Here is a 16,218-nt window from a genome sequence, read left to right as displayed (position 1 = left end):
TTGTTCCTATGAGAAGAAATGCTGTTAACCACTGTAGCCAGCATCCCCCATGTTAATCTATGGAGCAAGATAACCTTACAATAGTGAAAAACGAAAATGGCTGTAATTCACTACCAGAACATGTGACCTGCACCAGTACATGCTCTACCTTTCACATACACTGCACCCTGCCCAGGGGGGTACCTTGGGCCTTCCATAGGGGTGGCTGATGTGCACGAAAAGGGAAGGGTTAGGCCTGGTCAGTGGGGACACTGACCAGGAGGACAGGGCAGTTCTAAACTGCCCATAGGCACTGCAGTGGCAGGCCTGAGACACCATTTTAGAGCTACTCCTGTGGGTGGCACAATCAGTGCTGCAGGCCCACTAGTTGCATTTGTCATCACCAGCCCTGGCACACCCAGTGAACTTTACTAGGGACTTCATGGTGATGCAAATATGCCAAACATGTATATTCAATCAGAATAACAATTTACACAGGGAGCACTTACACTCTGGCACTGATCAGCAGTGGCAGAGTGTCCAAAGCATCTAAACCAGTAAAAACGAAATCCAGCACAGCATCAAAAATACAGGAGGTAGAAGCAAAAAGATAGGGGAAACCACGCCAAAGATGCCAGGTCTAACACGTGTCCCCTCCAGCTGAAAGTGGGGAGAACTACCCACCCTCTTGGGAGTTCTCTTCACTAAGGCGGAAAAACCTGGACAGACCATCAGCGTTGGCGTGTTCTGTCCCAGGGCGGTGTTCCACCGTAAAGTCCATTCCCTGTAGGGAGATGGACCACCTCAACAGCTTTGGATTCTCACCCCTCATCTGCATTAACCATCTGAGGGGCCTGTGGTCGGTCTGAACACGGAAGTGAGTCCCAAACAGGTAGGGCCTCAACTTTTTCAGAGCCCAGACCACAGCAAATGCTTCTCTCTCAATCGCACTCCACCTCTGTTCCCTGGGGAGTAGTCTCCTGCTAATGAAGGCTACCGGCTGGTCTCCTCCCTCCTCAGTGATTTGTGAGAGTACTGCTCCCACTCCATGCTCTGAAGCGTCTGTCTGAACTATGAACTCACTGGAAAAGTCAGGTGCCTTGAGCACCGGCGCTGTGCACATCGCAGTTTTCAGGGTTTCAAAAGCAGTTTGGCAGGCGTCAGTCCAGTCAACTCTTTTGGGCAACTTCTTGGAAGTGAGTTCTGTCAAAGGGGCGACAATGGTGCCATAGCCTTTGACAAAACGCCGGTAATACCCGGTGAGTCCTAAAAAGGCTCTCACCTCTGTCTGGGTCTTGGGGGGCTCCCAAGCCAGAATGGTATCAATCTTGGCCTGTAGGGGCGCCACCTGGCCGCTCCCCACCTGGTGTCCCAAATACACCACAGATCCCTGCCCTATCTGGCACTTGCTGGCCTTGATAGTGAGGCCTGCCCTTTGCAGAGCCTTCAACACTTCGCAGAGGTGTTGCAGGTGTTCCTCCCACGTGGAGCTGAACACAGCAATGTCATCCAGATATGCGGCGCTGAATTCCTCCAGCCCGGTCAGTACCTGGTTAACCAGTCTCTGGAATGTGGCAGGGGCATTCTTCAACCCAAAGGGCATGACACGGAACTGAAAGTGCCCCTCCGGCGTTGAAAATGCAGACCTCTCTTTGGCCCCATCAGTTAAGGCAATCTGCCAGTACCCCGAAGTCAAATCAAATGTACTGAGGTACTGGGCAGCTCCCAACCGATCCACGAGCTCATCAGCTCTGGGGATGGGGTGTGCGTCAGTCTTCGTGACCGCATTGAGCCCACAGTAGTCCACGCAAAACCGGAGTTCTGGAGGGCCACCGGGGGTAGCAGCTTTCTTGGGTACCAAGACCACTGGGCTAGCCCAGGGGCTGCTGGAGGGCTCAATCACCCCTAGCGCCAACATCTTGGAAACCTCTTCCTTGATGCTGGCCCTGACCTTGTCAGCTACCCTGTAAAATATCTGTTTCACAGGCAGACTGTCTCCAGTGTCCACATCATGGACGCACCAGTTGGTGACTCCTGGGGTCAGGGAGAACAGGGAGGAGAACTGACCCAACACTTGGCGACAGTCACTCTGCTGTTCTGGGGTCAGGGTGGGCGAGAGGACCACACCATCCCCTGACCCATCTTGTTCCTTAACTGCCAGAAGGTCAGGGAGAGGATCACTATCCTCTTCCATTCCTGCATCTCTAGCCAGGAGCATGGTTACTTCAGACCTCTTAAAGTATGGTTTGAGGCGGTTCACATGCAAGACTCTCAGGGGCTGCCTGGGAGTCTTCAGGTTAACCAGGTAGGTTACCTCACTCTTCCTTTCCACCACCTCATATGGCCCAGTCCACTTGTCTTGGAGCGCACAAGGCTCCACTGGTGCCATCACCCACACTTCCTGCCCAGGTTGAAATTCGACCAGAGTGGTATTCTGGTCATACCATCTTTTCATTTCTTCCTGGCTTGCTTCCAGGTTCGCCTGAGCGAGCTTCCTGAAGCGTTGTGTCTGGTTGCGGATGGCCAGCACATAGCTGAACACATCCTGGGGGGTTTTCCCACGGGACTTCTCCCAACCCTCCTTCACCAGTGAGAGAGGTCCTCTAACAGGGTGGCCATACAGGAGTTCAAAGGGACTGAACCCTAAGGACTTCTGAGGTACCTCCCTGTAGGCAAACAACAGGCATGGTAACAAGACGTCCCACTTGCGTCTCATGGGCTCCGCTAGGCCCATAATCATACCTTTTAGGGTCCGGTTGAACCTTTCAACCAACCCATTTCCTTGAGGGTGGTAAGGAGTGGTGAACTTATAAGTTACCCCACACTCCTCCCACAGAGACTTCATGTACTTAGAGATAAAGTTGGTACCCCGGTCGGAGACCACCTCTCTGGGGAACCCCACACGGGAAAAGATCCCCATCAATGCACGGCCCACCACGGGTGCTGTGATTGTCCTGAGAGGGACTGCTTCCGGGTACCGGGTGGCATGGTCCACCAAGACCAGGATGAACCTGTTGCCTAAGGCTGTCTTGGGGTCCAGGGGCCCTACAATGTCTATGCCCACCCGCTCGAAAGGGGTGCTCACTACTGGTAAGGGCTGAAGGGGGGCCTTCAGCTTCATTCCAGTCTTGCCACTGGCTTGACAGGTTTGGCAAGATCTGCAAAAGGAACCAACATGCTTTCTCATCTGGGGCCAGTGAAAGTGGGTGACAAGCCGGTTTAGGGTCTTGTCTTGCCCCAGATGTCCTGCCAGAGGCACGTCATGAGCCAGACCCATTAGGAAGTTTCTGAAGCGCTCGGGTACCACCAGCACACGGGCTGCACCGGGCTCAGCAAACTTAGGCTCACTATACAACAAGTCATCTTCCCAGTAGATAAAGTGATCTCTGGCTGCTCCACCTGCTGCCTGGTCTACAGCCTGTTGCCGCAGACCCTCGAGGGAAGGGCATTCTTTCTGCGCCTGGCAGAATTCCTCCCTGGAGGGACCACCTTCTTGCTGCCAATGGGTCAGCTCAGGCAATTCTCCCAGTTCGGCTACCTGTTCCCCTGTAGGTTCCAGGGCATCCCCCTCGGGTTCTGCTCCTTCCTGGACCGTGGGAACGACTGGGGCTGGTTTCCCGCGCCCTCTGCCTCTTCCTCTCCTGGCAGGTCTCTGGGCCACTGTTTCAGGCTCCAGTTCTGCTGACTCCCCCCTACTGGCTGTCATAGCACGTGTGGACACACAGATCCACGCAGGCAAACCCAACATCTCCAAGTGAGTTCTGTGTTCTACATCCTTCCATGGAGAACTCTCCAGGTCGTTACCTAACAGACAGTCTACAGGCAAGGCATCACTGACAACTACCTCCAAAAGACCAGAGACTCCCCCCATGCAAAGGGAACCTTCGCCAGCTTGCAGAGGCGCACTGAGCTGTCAGCTGCCACTACAGGGCGGAGTACACCAGGGATGATTTGGTCTTCAGACACCCACTGACACCTCACGGATGTCACGCTGGCTCCTGTGTCTCTCAGAGCCTCAATCTCCCTCCCATTGATGGTCACCTTCTGCCCATATTTCTTAGTGTTAGAGGGCAGTAAGGTTTCCTGGACCATCTCTTGGTCTCCTAGAGAGACAAGGGTCATGACTGCTAGCTCCCCCCAATCACTAGAAACCAAATCCCCTCCCAAAGCTACACTAGTTACCGCTGGGGCGGGGGCACCAGTGGGTGCTTGCTTCTTCTTGGGACATTTTGGAGCTATGTGGCCCACCTCATTGCAGTGATAGCAGGTAGGTGGGCCCCTGTTGTCTTTATTGTCCCGCCTGCCCTTAGAGGGCCATGGCTGTTTAGGTTTGGGGGGTTGGGATTCCTTTCCCTGGGAACTATTTTGGGGCCCTTCTGAGAACTCCTTTTGATTACCCTTGTCCCCCCCACTCTTCTGCTGGGGACCCTGCCCACCTTTGGCTGTGGTACCCACAATTCCTCTGTGGACCCTGGTACTGGTCCAGCGGTCCGCCTCCTTAGCAAGCTCAATGGGGTCTGTCAGCTTGCTGTCTAAAAGATGCTGGCGCAGCTCTGGAACACAAAGACTACTCAAGTGCTCCCAACTGATTAAATGCAACAACCCCTTAAAATCAGTTACTTTACTGCCCTTCATCCAACCTTCCAGGGCACGCGAGTACAAATTCACACACTCCATCCAAGTCTCAGACTCTTTCTTCTTGGAGTTCCTAAACTGCAGTCTGTACTGCTCTGGGGTAAGGCCATACCTGAGACATAAGGCCTCCTTCATATTGGGGTAGGTCATGGCACCTGCTAATTCTAAGGGTTCTAGAGCACTCCTCCCAGAAGCCTCAAAATGTTTCCACAGGCCCGCCCCCCAATGCTGATCAGGCACACCATTCATCTTCAATGCAATTTCATACGAAGTGAACCAGGCATAAATATCCTCACCCCTATGGTAATTCTGTACCAGGTCCTTGGGAATATATACTTTACCCCCATGCACTGGCTGCGCGCTGCCACCATTTGAACTGGCATCCACCTTCCTGGCTTCAAGATCCAGTTCTTTCATGCTCAACTCATGAGCCAAAAGCAATTTCTTTTCCTCTAGGGCACGAGCCTCTCTCTTGTCTTCCGCTGCCCTTTGTTTCTCCAATTCCAATTGCCTCAGTTTCATTTTCATGACTTCCAAGTCATACTCTCTTACTCTCTGATTTTCTTGTAACTCTTCTGGGGTGAGGCCCCTACCGGAGTGGTTGCTGCCAGCTCCTGAGCCTACTCTGCCCACTGGCAGATCTGCGCTTTGAAAACCATTTTTTACATCCACATCATTTCCCTCTTGTGCCTCCCAATGGGCTCTCAAGATTCTCTACAGCTCCTCCTTTCTGTAGGCGCTTTTTATGGGGCACTCAAACTCAAGGCAGAATTTCCTCAGTTGCTCAACTTTGTATGAACACAAATCCTCAATGCAAAACTCTAATTCTGCTTCTGCCCCCTCACTGAGTGCCTTTCCTTTCGCAGACATGATGCTTTGAAGAGTTACTCAAAAATAGAATCAAAAATCAAAAACCAGTAGTATGCGGTGGCGTAGTGGTCTGCACTCACTAGTGATGTACACCAATTACTGTGGGTCAAGTACAAATACAAGTTCAAATCCCACCGCTGCCACCAATGTTAGATCTGGGGGTCTCTAGTTGGCAGAGGTAGGTACCACTGTCCAAATAGGGACCCTTGCTTCTAGTCAGGGCAAGGAGATAACCCTCTGAGATAACCTTCGCTCACCCTCTAGGTAGCTTGGCGCGAGCAGTCTAGGCTAACCAGAGGCAATGCGTAAAGTATTTGTACCAACACTCACAGTAACACAGTGAAAACACCACAAACTGACTCCACAACAGTTTAGAAAAATAAAGGTATTTTTAATCTAAACTACACAAGACCAAAACGACAAAAAATCCAACATACACAGTTCAAGAAGATGGTTTCAAAAAGAGTTCTTAAGGTTGCGTTAAAGTTCTTCAAGTTGCGGTAATATAAACCACAGATGCGTGAAAAGTTCACAGTTGCGTCACGTTTACTCACAGTACCTTTAGTTGCAACAAAGTTGCAGAAGCTGGTGCGGTGGAAAACAAGAGATGCGTTGCTCCTGAGACCCTGGGGAGGCGATGCGACAGCCCCGCTGCAGCAGCGGGCGTGTTGCGACGAATCCGGTCTGTATGGGGAGGAAGGCCACTTGTATGGATTCCGGTGCGTAGGTTCTGTAGGAAGTCTGTTCTCGCAAAGGCACGATGCGACGATCTCGTAGGGGCTGCGACGATCTCCGGGGCGACGATGCGCGGTCCAGCGGGGATCCTCTCTCTCGCAGCTCCTCGATGCGTTGGTTCTGCGACGATGCTCGCAGCGACGTGATGCGGTCCGCAAGCAAGCGGTGCGGCGTTCTCACCCAGCGACGACAGGCTCTGCGACGATACTCTCAGCGATGTTCGATTCGCCCGCACCGCTCTGGTGCGTCCCGCAAACGAAGGATGCGACGGCTCTGGCAGCGGCGTCAGGCGCTGCGACGATCTCGACCTCCGTAGCGGCGGGAAACTTCTCGCACTGTCGGGGATGCGCTCCGCAAGCTAGCGATGCGACACTTTTCAAGTTCAAAAGTCACTCAAGCTCTGTTTCAAGCTTCCCAGCTCAGGTACAACTTCCAGAGGCCCCACAACTGGATCAAGCACTCTAGGAAGGACAGAACTCTCTCTGCAGAGTTCAGGGAAGCTGGGGGTGAAGTCCTTTTGTTCCTGGGACTTCAAAACAGGGAGCCAGCTCTACTCAGGCCCTTGGAGATTCCTTCAAGACAGGGGACACAGCTCAGCAGCAAAGTCCTTCCCCTCTCCTTGGCAGCAAAGCAACAGGTCAGTCCAGCAGAGCAACAGCAGGACAATCTTCCTTCTTCAGTTTCAGCTTTCTCCTTGGCAGAGGTTCCTTCTTGATTTCCAGGATGATCTAATTTTCTGTTGTCAGGGGTCCTGTACTTATACCCCTAAAGTCTTTGTTCTCTTGGTGCATGTGGGCCCTGAGCCCGGTCTGAACCAGTTCTGGGTGGATCCTGAGCACTTTGTTTTGCTGGCTGCATCTTTCCTTTCAGAGTGAGGGCAGGGTCCTCAGCCGCCCAGCAGGGGGGTGGAGCCAGCATTGTGGAAGGCAGGCACAGCCCTATTCAGCCCAGGGGCTAACTCCTCCCACCACTCCAGTTGCAACTGCAGTCATTCAGCCTAGTGCTGACTCATCCATCCTGCTGGGGAATTCCCCAGCCCCTGTCACTCACAAACCAGACAGTCAATACACAAACAGGCCCAGGCACACAGAAGGGTCAGACAAGAGAACAGCAACTTTCTAAAAGTGCTGTTCTCAAACACAGGATCTAAAAACAATCTTTCCTAAAAGATGTGTTATTAAATTCTGAGTTCAGGGATACTAGATACTTATGTCCTATCTTGTTCCTATGAGAAGAAATGCTGTTAACCACTGTAGCCAGCATCCCCCATGTTAATCTATGGAGCTAGATAACCTTACAATAGTGAAAAACGAAAATGGCTGTAATTCACTACCAGAACATGTGACCTGCACCAGTAAATGCTCTACCTTTCACATACACTGCACCCTGCCCAGGGGGGTACCTTGGGCCTTCCATAGGGGTGGCTGATGTGCACGAAAAGGGAAGGGTTAGGCCTGGTCAGTGGGGACACTGACCAGGAGGACAGGGCAGTTCTAAACTGCCCATAGGCACTGCAGTGGCAGGCCTGAGACACCATTTTAGAGCTACTCCTGTGGGTGGCACAATCAGTGCTGCAGGCCCACTAGTAGCATTTGTCATCACCAGCCCTGGCACACCCAGTGCACTTTACTAGGGACTTCATGGTGATGCAAATATGCCAAACATGTATATTCAATCAGAATAACAATTTACACAGGGAGCACTTACACTCTGGCACTGATCAGCAGTGGCAGAGTGTCCAAAGCATCTAAACCAGTAAAAACGAAATCCAGCACAGCATCAAAAATACAGGAGGTAGAGGCAAAAAGATAGGGGAAACCACGCCAAAGATGCCAGGTCTAACACTCATAAACTAGTATATTCTATTACTGGTCTCTAAATCTTTGATCCAATAGTTTTTTCATTGATTGCTGGCTCAGTGCACACATTTTTGCCATTGCTTTCACCTGTTTGGGAAGCACCAACGTGTCCAAAAAAACTTTACCTCAAACTATACATCACATAAATATGGTGTGAGATTGTCTTGCTTCTACTGAAGCAACCTCTCCTATTACTAAACCTAAGAAGGCAAATAATGATCCTCTGTTGCCCATCTTTTCTTCTCATAACCCAGTTTTGTATACTATCTTGGAGGAAGTGAGAAGTCTACAACCTTTTATGTATGCCGCCAATGAAATATTAAAACAGATTGAGGATTGTTGGATTGTTATGGAAAATGAAATGATTGAAATGGAAGAGCATGTCAGTCATCTGCAGGATATGGCTCCAAAAATTCCTATTCTTGAGCAGGAAATCCTCAAACTTCATACTGAGGACCTTGAAAATAGAAATAGATGGAATCATCTTTGAATTTACAAACTACCAGAGGCCATTGAGTGTCCTGACCTGCTTGGTTTCATAAAGAAATGTTTTCCATATCTTCTTGGTATTTCAAATACACTTGCTGTCAACATTCAGCGTGCACATCGTCTTGGTCATCTTAATTTGCATGCAGCCTACCTACCAGGAACTATTCTGTTGTTTCTGGAATTTATAGACATGTTACTTGTCTTGAAAGCTGCAAAGGAAAAGCGTCATCTCATCTACTCTGGTCTAAACATCTTTATCTCTCAGAATATTTCTAATGCAACTAATGCTAGAAGAAAATAATGTTTGGCCCTCCAACATTGAATATTCATTTTGGCATACTTTTCCCTTGCTAATGCAAAATAACTTATGAGGGCACTACAAGATCGTTTGAGGCTGCTGTGAAGTCTTCAGACTTTCTCATAATGCAATGGACATTATTGTTCAACAATCTAAAAATGTTGTTATTGCTCATTGTCTGGGACAACTAGTTAAAAGACAATAGTATTTTCTCACCTGTTTAAACTCAATACACATATTGCCTTTTTAACCGCATGCGTGCGGGCGGAATTCCGCCCGTACGCTGAGATTTTCTAAAGCGCATGTTACGTGACGAGCTGGGCTCGTCATCAGCGTGCGAGGAGGCTACGCCATGACGAGCCCAGCTCGTCATCAGCGTAGAAGGGGTTAGAGGAAACATATTGCAATGTTATTGAATCACTTAACTTGGAAAGTCAATGGATTGGTCAGGTATTGTTTTACCCAGCTATCAATCGCAAGGGTGTTGTTGCCATCCTCTGTCATAAGTCATTAAAACTACACATTTTATCTACTGAATGTGACAATGATGGACAATGGATATAGGTCACTGCTAACATTCATCATAAGTGTGTTACTTTATTTAATTTTTGTGGCCCAGTTAAATCTGATCCTGCTTTTTGGCCTAGAATTAAAGTAAGACATATCTCTATTGTTAATCCTAATATCATTTTAGCAGGCAATTACAATCAATGGTTAGACCCTTTTTCTGACAGGAAATTTAAGCGCAAATTCATTCCAGATAAATCCCATGAAGCATTTTAGTCAGCCATTGTCACACATCCATTATTTAATGTTAGGAAAACGTGTAACCGTGATCTATGAGAATTTATATTTGTGTCCTATGACTATCATACCATGTCACACATTGAATATATTTTAGTATCCAAATCTCTGTTACCTTCTATACAATCATCATTTTTATTTCACATCCTGCCCCTGTTTTATTTACTTTTGATTTTTCCTTTGGTAATTTTAAAACTGGTTGTTGGTGGTTTAATACCCACCTGTTGTTAGATCCTAACTTTATGGAGAAGCTACTGCTTTTAGTACAGATTTTTTTCAAAATAACAAATCTATTGATACTTTTGTTCCAAATCACTTGGATGACTTTAAAGCTTCTTTTAGATCCTTCACCATTGTGTTTTCCGCTAAAAAAGAAAAGAAAATTAACCTCCAAATACCTTGCTTTGTTTCAGCAAATTAAAACATTGGAACATACGTTTTTCACCTCTAAATCTTCTACTGATTTCTATGACTTAATTAAAAGTTAAGTTAATTGTAGCAAAAATACTACGACTGAGGCATGTAATATTCTACTCAAAGTTAAATCTAAGTATCATGGAGGTCAAATTGAAGCCTGTAAGATGCTGTCTAATCACTTAAAACTTAAATCAGAACACAAAACGGTTGGACACATCCATAACTAACTCACTAACACCACTGTGACTTGTATCTCTGATATTTCTTCTTGTTTTCAATCCTTCTTCCATTAATTATATTCGGAGAACACTACTCTATCAGACTCTAAATTACAAAAAAATTTAATGGTCTACCTAAACTAACTATGATTGCAAATATTTTGCTAAGTTCCGTACTTTTCGCTCAGAGTCTGTTATACCTCTTCTAATCAAAACTGTTCAGTCTGATTTTATCAAGGGCAGCCTTGCCACAGATAATGCCACAATTCATCATCATTCTTTAACTCACTCCGCCACCCCAGTTCAGACATGGCCATATGCAAATCAGTCTGACCCTCTGCCTCATGGGAACAGTCCAGCCCGAACTGCCAAGCCATGTCTTCCCTGGACCGAAAACAAGTATCCTGAGACTAGTTTCTGGATGATCAGCCAGGCTAGCTTGAATCCAGTGGCAAAGTGAGCAAGGGACCTACGTCTGGGTATACCCTGCCAACTAGGGCAAACAAAGCAAAACCAAAGGGGATGATGGACGGAGTGTTGAACATTGCAAGCACTCATCCCCAGTCAACTGATCTTGGTTTAATCCATAATCATTCTTTAGCTCACTCCGCCACCCCAGTTCAGACATGCCCATATGCAAATCAGTCTGACCCTATGCTTCATGGTAACAGTCCAGCCCGAACTGCCAAGCCATGTCTTCCGTGGTCCGGAAACAAGCATCCTGGAACTGGTTTCTGGCTAATCAGCCATCATCAGCCAGGCTAGCTTTAATCCAGTGGCAAAGTGAGCAAGGGACCCATGTCCGGGCATACCCTGCCAACTAAGGGCGAACAAAGCAAAACCAAAAGGGATGATGGACTGTGTGTTCAACATTGCAAGCACTCATCCCAGTTAACTGATCTGGGTTTAATCCATCATCATTCTTTAGCTCACTCCACCACCCCAGTTCAGACATGGCCATATGCAAATCAGTCTGACCCTGTACCTCATGGGAACAGTCCACATTTTTCAAACTGGAAATGGCACGGTGAGCAAAAAAATTATGGATTTAGGCCCAGATCTCTGTACTGGGGTGAATGTATGATATTGCATTTGTCACCCTGATTCGGACTGGTAAGCCCAGACGTGGGCCTTGTGCTCTCCATGCCACTGGAGTCAAGCTATCCTGCTGATGAGGGCTGGAAGCCCGAAACCAGTCCTAGGATGCTTGTTTCCAGTCAAGGGAGGACCTGGCCTGGCAGTTCGGGCTGGACTGTTCCCATTGGGTGCAGGGTCAAGACTGATTTGCATTTGGCTGGGTCCAAACTGGAATGGCATTTTAAGCAAAACAAAAACAATGGATTTTAGCCCAGATCTCTGTATTGGGGTGAATGTATGACATTGTTCTGCATTCTGTCCATCAATTGTTCTTTTTGCATTTGTCACCCCAAGTGGGACGGGTATGCCCAGACGTGGGTCCTGTGCTCTCCATGCCATTGGAGTCAAGCTTTCCTGGCTTATGAGGGCTGAAAGCCCGAAACCGGTCCTAGGATGCTTGTTTCCAGTCCAGGGAGTCCCTGGCCTGGCAATTCGAGCTGAACTGTTCCCATTGGGTGCAGGGTCAAGACTGATTTGCACATGGCTGGGTCCAAAAGTGGAATGGCATGGTGAGCAAAAAAATGATGGATTTAGGCCCAGATCTCTGTACTGGGGGGAATGTATGACACTGTTCTGCATTATGTCACTCATTTGTTCTTTTTTCAAAGTTTTTAATACCTCTAAAGTGACCCAAATTACCCAATCACTATCTTGTATTTATAATAGAGTCATTATAACCACGGAATCTATTTCTAAATGGGATGTGTCCGCCTCCTCATTATATTGGTCATGTTCCATTTCCAATGGTACGTTATTGCATTGACTTTATTATTGTTCTCATGTATCTAAGTTTTGGAAAATTAGTTGGCCTAAGTGTTTAAAGATATTTAAATGTAACAAACCATTAACAATTCAAAATGTTTCCTTGGATCTAGTGACCAGGGGCCAGATGTAGGTAATTCCAATTTACATATTCTTAAATACCGAATTTTACCGATTCGGTATTTAAGGATAGGTAAATAGGATGTAGACAAATTTTCGGTAAAAATTACCGAATCTGTAAGATTCGGTAATTAAGAATCGGTATTTACCGACTCGGTAATTCCTATTCATTCCTATGGGCCTGGAGGCCCATAGGAATGAATGGGAAGCCATTCAATATTACCGATTCTGTAAATTCCGAATCGGTAATAGGGGGAACTCATGCAAGGGTGGCAGGGTGTCACATTTACACCCTGTTGCACCCCTGAATAGTGCATGGGTGCACATGTGGCACACATACATGCCCTAAAGGCATGTATGTCTGCCACATAGCACAGTGAAAAAAGCACAAAATTGCTTTTTCCCAAGGTTTTCGAAATTTACCACCAACCTTTATTTGGTGGTAAATACCGAATCTTTAACTGTGCAATGCACTCATTTGAGTGCTCCCTACATTTGAGATTCGGTAATTTACCGATTCCTTAAATTACCGATTCGGTAAATTACCGAATCTGAAATGTAGCCACCTACATCCCAAATGCCCGGTAACGGCCGAAATTCGGTAAATTCGGCCGTTACCGACCGGTATTGGGCCACCTACATCTGGCCCCAGATTTTTAAATTTGTTCTCCTAAATGCTTGTTATTTGATCTTTTATTGCTCTTGCTTTTAAAGTCATGCTCTCCTGTTGTAAAGATGCTTCTAAGTTATCTAAGTTAATATGGTGGAATTTTATCTGTGAGGAACACAGAATACCTACACCTTCCCTCTCATTTATTTTCCTTGTCTCTTCCTATTTTCTCTCTCTCTATCTCTCTCTCTCTCTTCCTTCCTTCTTTTTCTAGCTTATTTCCATCTTTTGTTATATTACACATATTCTCCTTTCTTATTTCATAGTTTTAATTGTCCTTTCCATTTTTTACATCCGATTTTATAACCATTACATTGCAAATGTTACTCATTTGTATAGTGTTCTTGGTTAATATATCTTCAATAAAAATACTTAATAAAACAAAAAAAAAAAGAAAGTCTGTCTTTGTTGTGTTGTATAAAAAAGAATTAGCATGTTCCCTCACATGCATAGATTGATCACAATGGCGTCCAGTTCAACATCCCGAAGCCAGAGGACTCTCGCACTTCAATACTGATCGCAATGTTGGCTTTTGTGCGAGGGACGTCTTAGCAACGCCATGGTAAGCACATTAAGAATCAAATACACAGTTTCACGCTTTAATAATCGCTATTAGAAAATAAAACACTTTCTGCTCCCGTTTCACAAGAAAGCGAACCGAAATATAGAAATGGGGGCACTCACCTTCTGTTGTCTTTGTGCCTCCGAGGACTATTGCAGAAAGGCCCACAGAGGACGAGAGCATCCAGATGCAGACATTAATGATCTTGGCCTTGAGGGGGGTGCGGAAGTCCAGCGCCTTCACCGGGTGACACACGGCAATGTACCGGTCCACGCTCATCATGGTTAACGTGAATATACTAGTGAACATATTATAATAGTCAATCGAAATGACTATTTTACAGAGCACGTTCCCGAACGGCCACGAGTTCATCAGGTATTCGGTGCTTTGAAATGGCATTGTCGTTGTAACCAAAGCGTCCGCCATTGCCAAATTAAAAATATAGATGTTTGTTGCCGTCTTCATCTTTGTATACCTAAAGAGATCAGCAAACAAACTGTCACGGTCTTCAGCCTGTAATAATTAATCCAAAATTAAATATATTATCCAACAGCATAATTGCTTCTGCTTAACACCGCTTTTTCCATGTTATTGAGCAGGTTTACTTTTTCTTTAATGACGTAGCCTGGATTTACTAGAACGTGCATTTTCTTAAATTTCTTTAATCGTGTGTGAAAACGCATATTATGAAACAAAATCGGCAGCACATTTAAACCCCACCAGAAAATGAAATTGAAACCACATCTGTGTAATTAGATTGATCTAAGGAAATATGTCAGAATCCTTTTGGGATGGCACAATCAGTACCAATACAACAATTCATCACGTCCTAAACAGACAGTAATTATGTTTCCGTGCAGCCAGAAAACATTATAATTTGAAATGACTACTAGAGTCTGTGCTATTTAGTGCCACATATTTTTTTCTCGTGTACTTCCGCTCGAATCTAAATCGCTTTTAGGAGAAAAACAACACAGTTCATGATAGGCATACATGTTTTATAACGTTATGAATATGTAAAAAGACATATGTCGGAATTTCAGTACTGCATCAATAGGTACATCGCCGCGGGCCACAGATGGCCTTGTTCATACTTTCGCATGTAATTGCATTGCTTGAATTCTGAAACCTCGAACATGAATACCATCGCTGATTTAAATAATGCGAGGCTAATAGGTTTAGTCTGAGAGAGCAATAAAACACATTAGTTATTTGAAGTAGGCGGATTTTCCCACCTGCGAACAGAACATGTGAATTTGGCCTGTCGTTTCCTGCGGGATAAAGTACGGCTTCTCTCCAAAGGTCTATTCGCCTACGTGGGGCTTCGGAGTATATAAAGGGGGGTGAATTTTGTTGTTTGTCGTTTCCATGGCAGCCTGTCTGTGAGGAGGGGAAGGCAGCAGGCGCCCAGGGGCATGAGGAAAAGGGTCTGAAGGGCTGTGCTTTTTCAATGCATACAATAAAAATATGCTCGCGCAAAGGTGCAATAAGCGCACAAATGAATATATGAAGAAAGGGTTTAATTTAGATCGCATACGTGACCCCTGAATTATCACTGGATGAGTGTCAAACCCAGTCTGCACGGGAATGCCATTGATACAGGATAAGGTAATAGTGACATGTTTATAAATAGTACATCTTGCTGCAATTCTGCAACCCTAAGAGCTATAGATAAAACAAATTCCAATTGCCCAATAAAATGGTACTCAAGTTTTAGGGATTCAACCGTATGACTTGAAATCCATGGCAAGTTTCAGTGGCGAGCATTCTGCCATTCTGCTGATATATATGCACTTTATTTAGGTGATACAAAAGCACACCACACCACATAATTGATAAGTGAACAAATGGGCGCAGCTTTTGCATGGCTGTGACAGTTTACTGGTTGAGATGCATGGTATATATTCAGTGTGACTGAAGGTCAGAATTTGTTAGTAAGACCTTTGTGCCTCATTGGCTGCTGTGCTTGAGTAGTGACTACACGATCATAATTATATTGGGTAACAGTAGCAATTGCCATTTACATCTCGTAGACACAACAAAACCTGCACTACAAACATTCTTCTATACGTTTTGTTACGACGGAATATGCTATTTGGAGCTTGATTTTGTGTTTTCTAACACAGCCACAAATATTGAGTCTTCAACACCAGTGCATTGGAAATGCAAACACTTATAACGTATATAGACCGTGCTCTTTTCCCCATTGTGATCCTTTTCTTGAACGACTCAGTAGCAGCCCCGAGTTATCTACGGATTAATAGATATGCACATTTCAACTACTCCTAGCTTGCTCCCTTGCCTTAAGAGCTCTTGGTTTGCAGTACAACTTTCCTCACATGATGCTGTGGAATCTATAGGTGTTGTGGGATGCACATCGGGTCGAGTTGAGTTACTTATAACTACGGATGGAGGGTCCATCTATGGTTTGAAACATATATGCGTTTTACTTCATTACAGATTGCGCGACTGAAGTATATCACAACTTCACTCGTTCTGAGGTGTGGCGGGCAGCTGCTTATCATTGCGATTAGCTCTATTGGAGCTACTTCTATTCTAGGCGGGATTTTGTTATGGTATTGGCACTGTTTGGAGTTTTTATTGTTCTATTATTCCTTACAAATATACGATTATCAATGTTTTTGGTGTGATGCACTTTTTAC

The 16,218-nt window shown here is 46.0% G+C and overlaps 1 protein-coding gene across 1 annotated transcript in view; it reads right to left on the bottom strand.

The window, feature by feature from the left end:
• The window catches only part of OPRK1 (opioid receptor kappa 1), a 470,749-nt gene that overhangs the window by 165,869 nt on the left and 288,662 nt on the right, over positions 1–16,218 (bottom strand). The window contains exon 3 of the mRNA XM_078685659.1: positions 13,678–14,030. Coding sequence (XP_078541785.1) covers positions 13,678–14,030 — 353 coding nt within the window. The remainder of the gene's footprint in view (positions 1–13,677; positions 14,031–16,218) is intronic.

The sequence above is a fragment of the Lissotriton helveticus genome, chromosome 4_1, assembly GCF_964261635.1.
Source record: "Lissotriton helveticus chromosome 4_1, aLisHel1.1, whole genome shotgun sequence".
NCBI lineage: Eukaryota > Metazoa > Chordata > Amphibia > Caudata > Salamandridae > Lissotriton > Lissotriton helveticus.
This window is presented reverse-complemented; position numbering and strand designations above follow the sequence as displayed.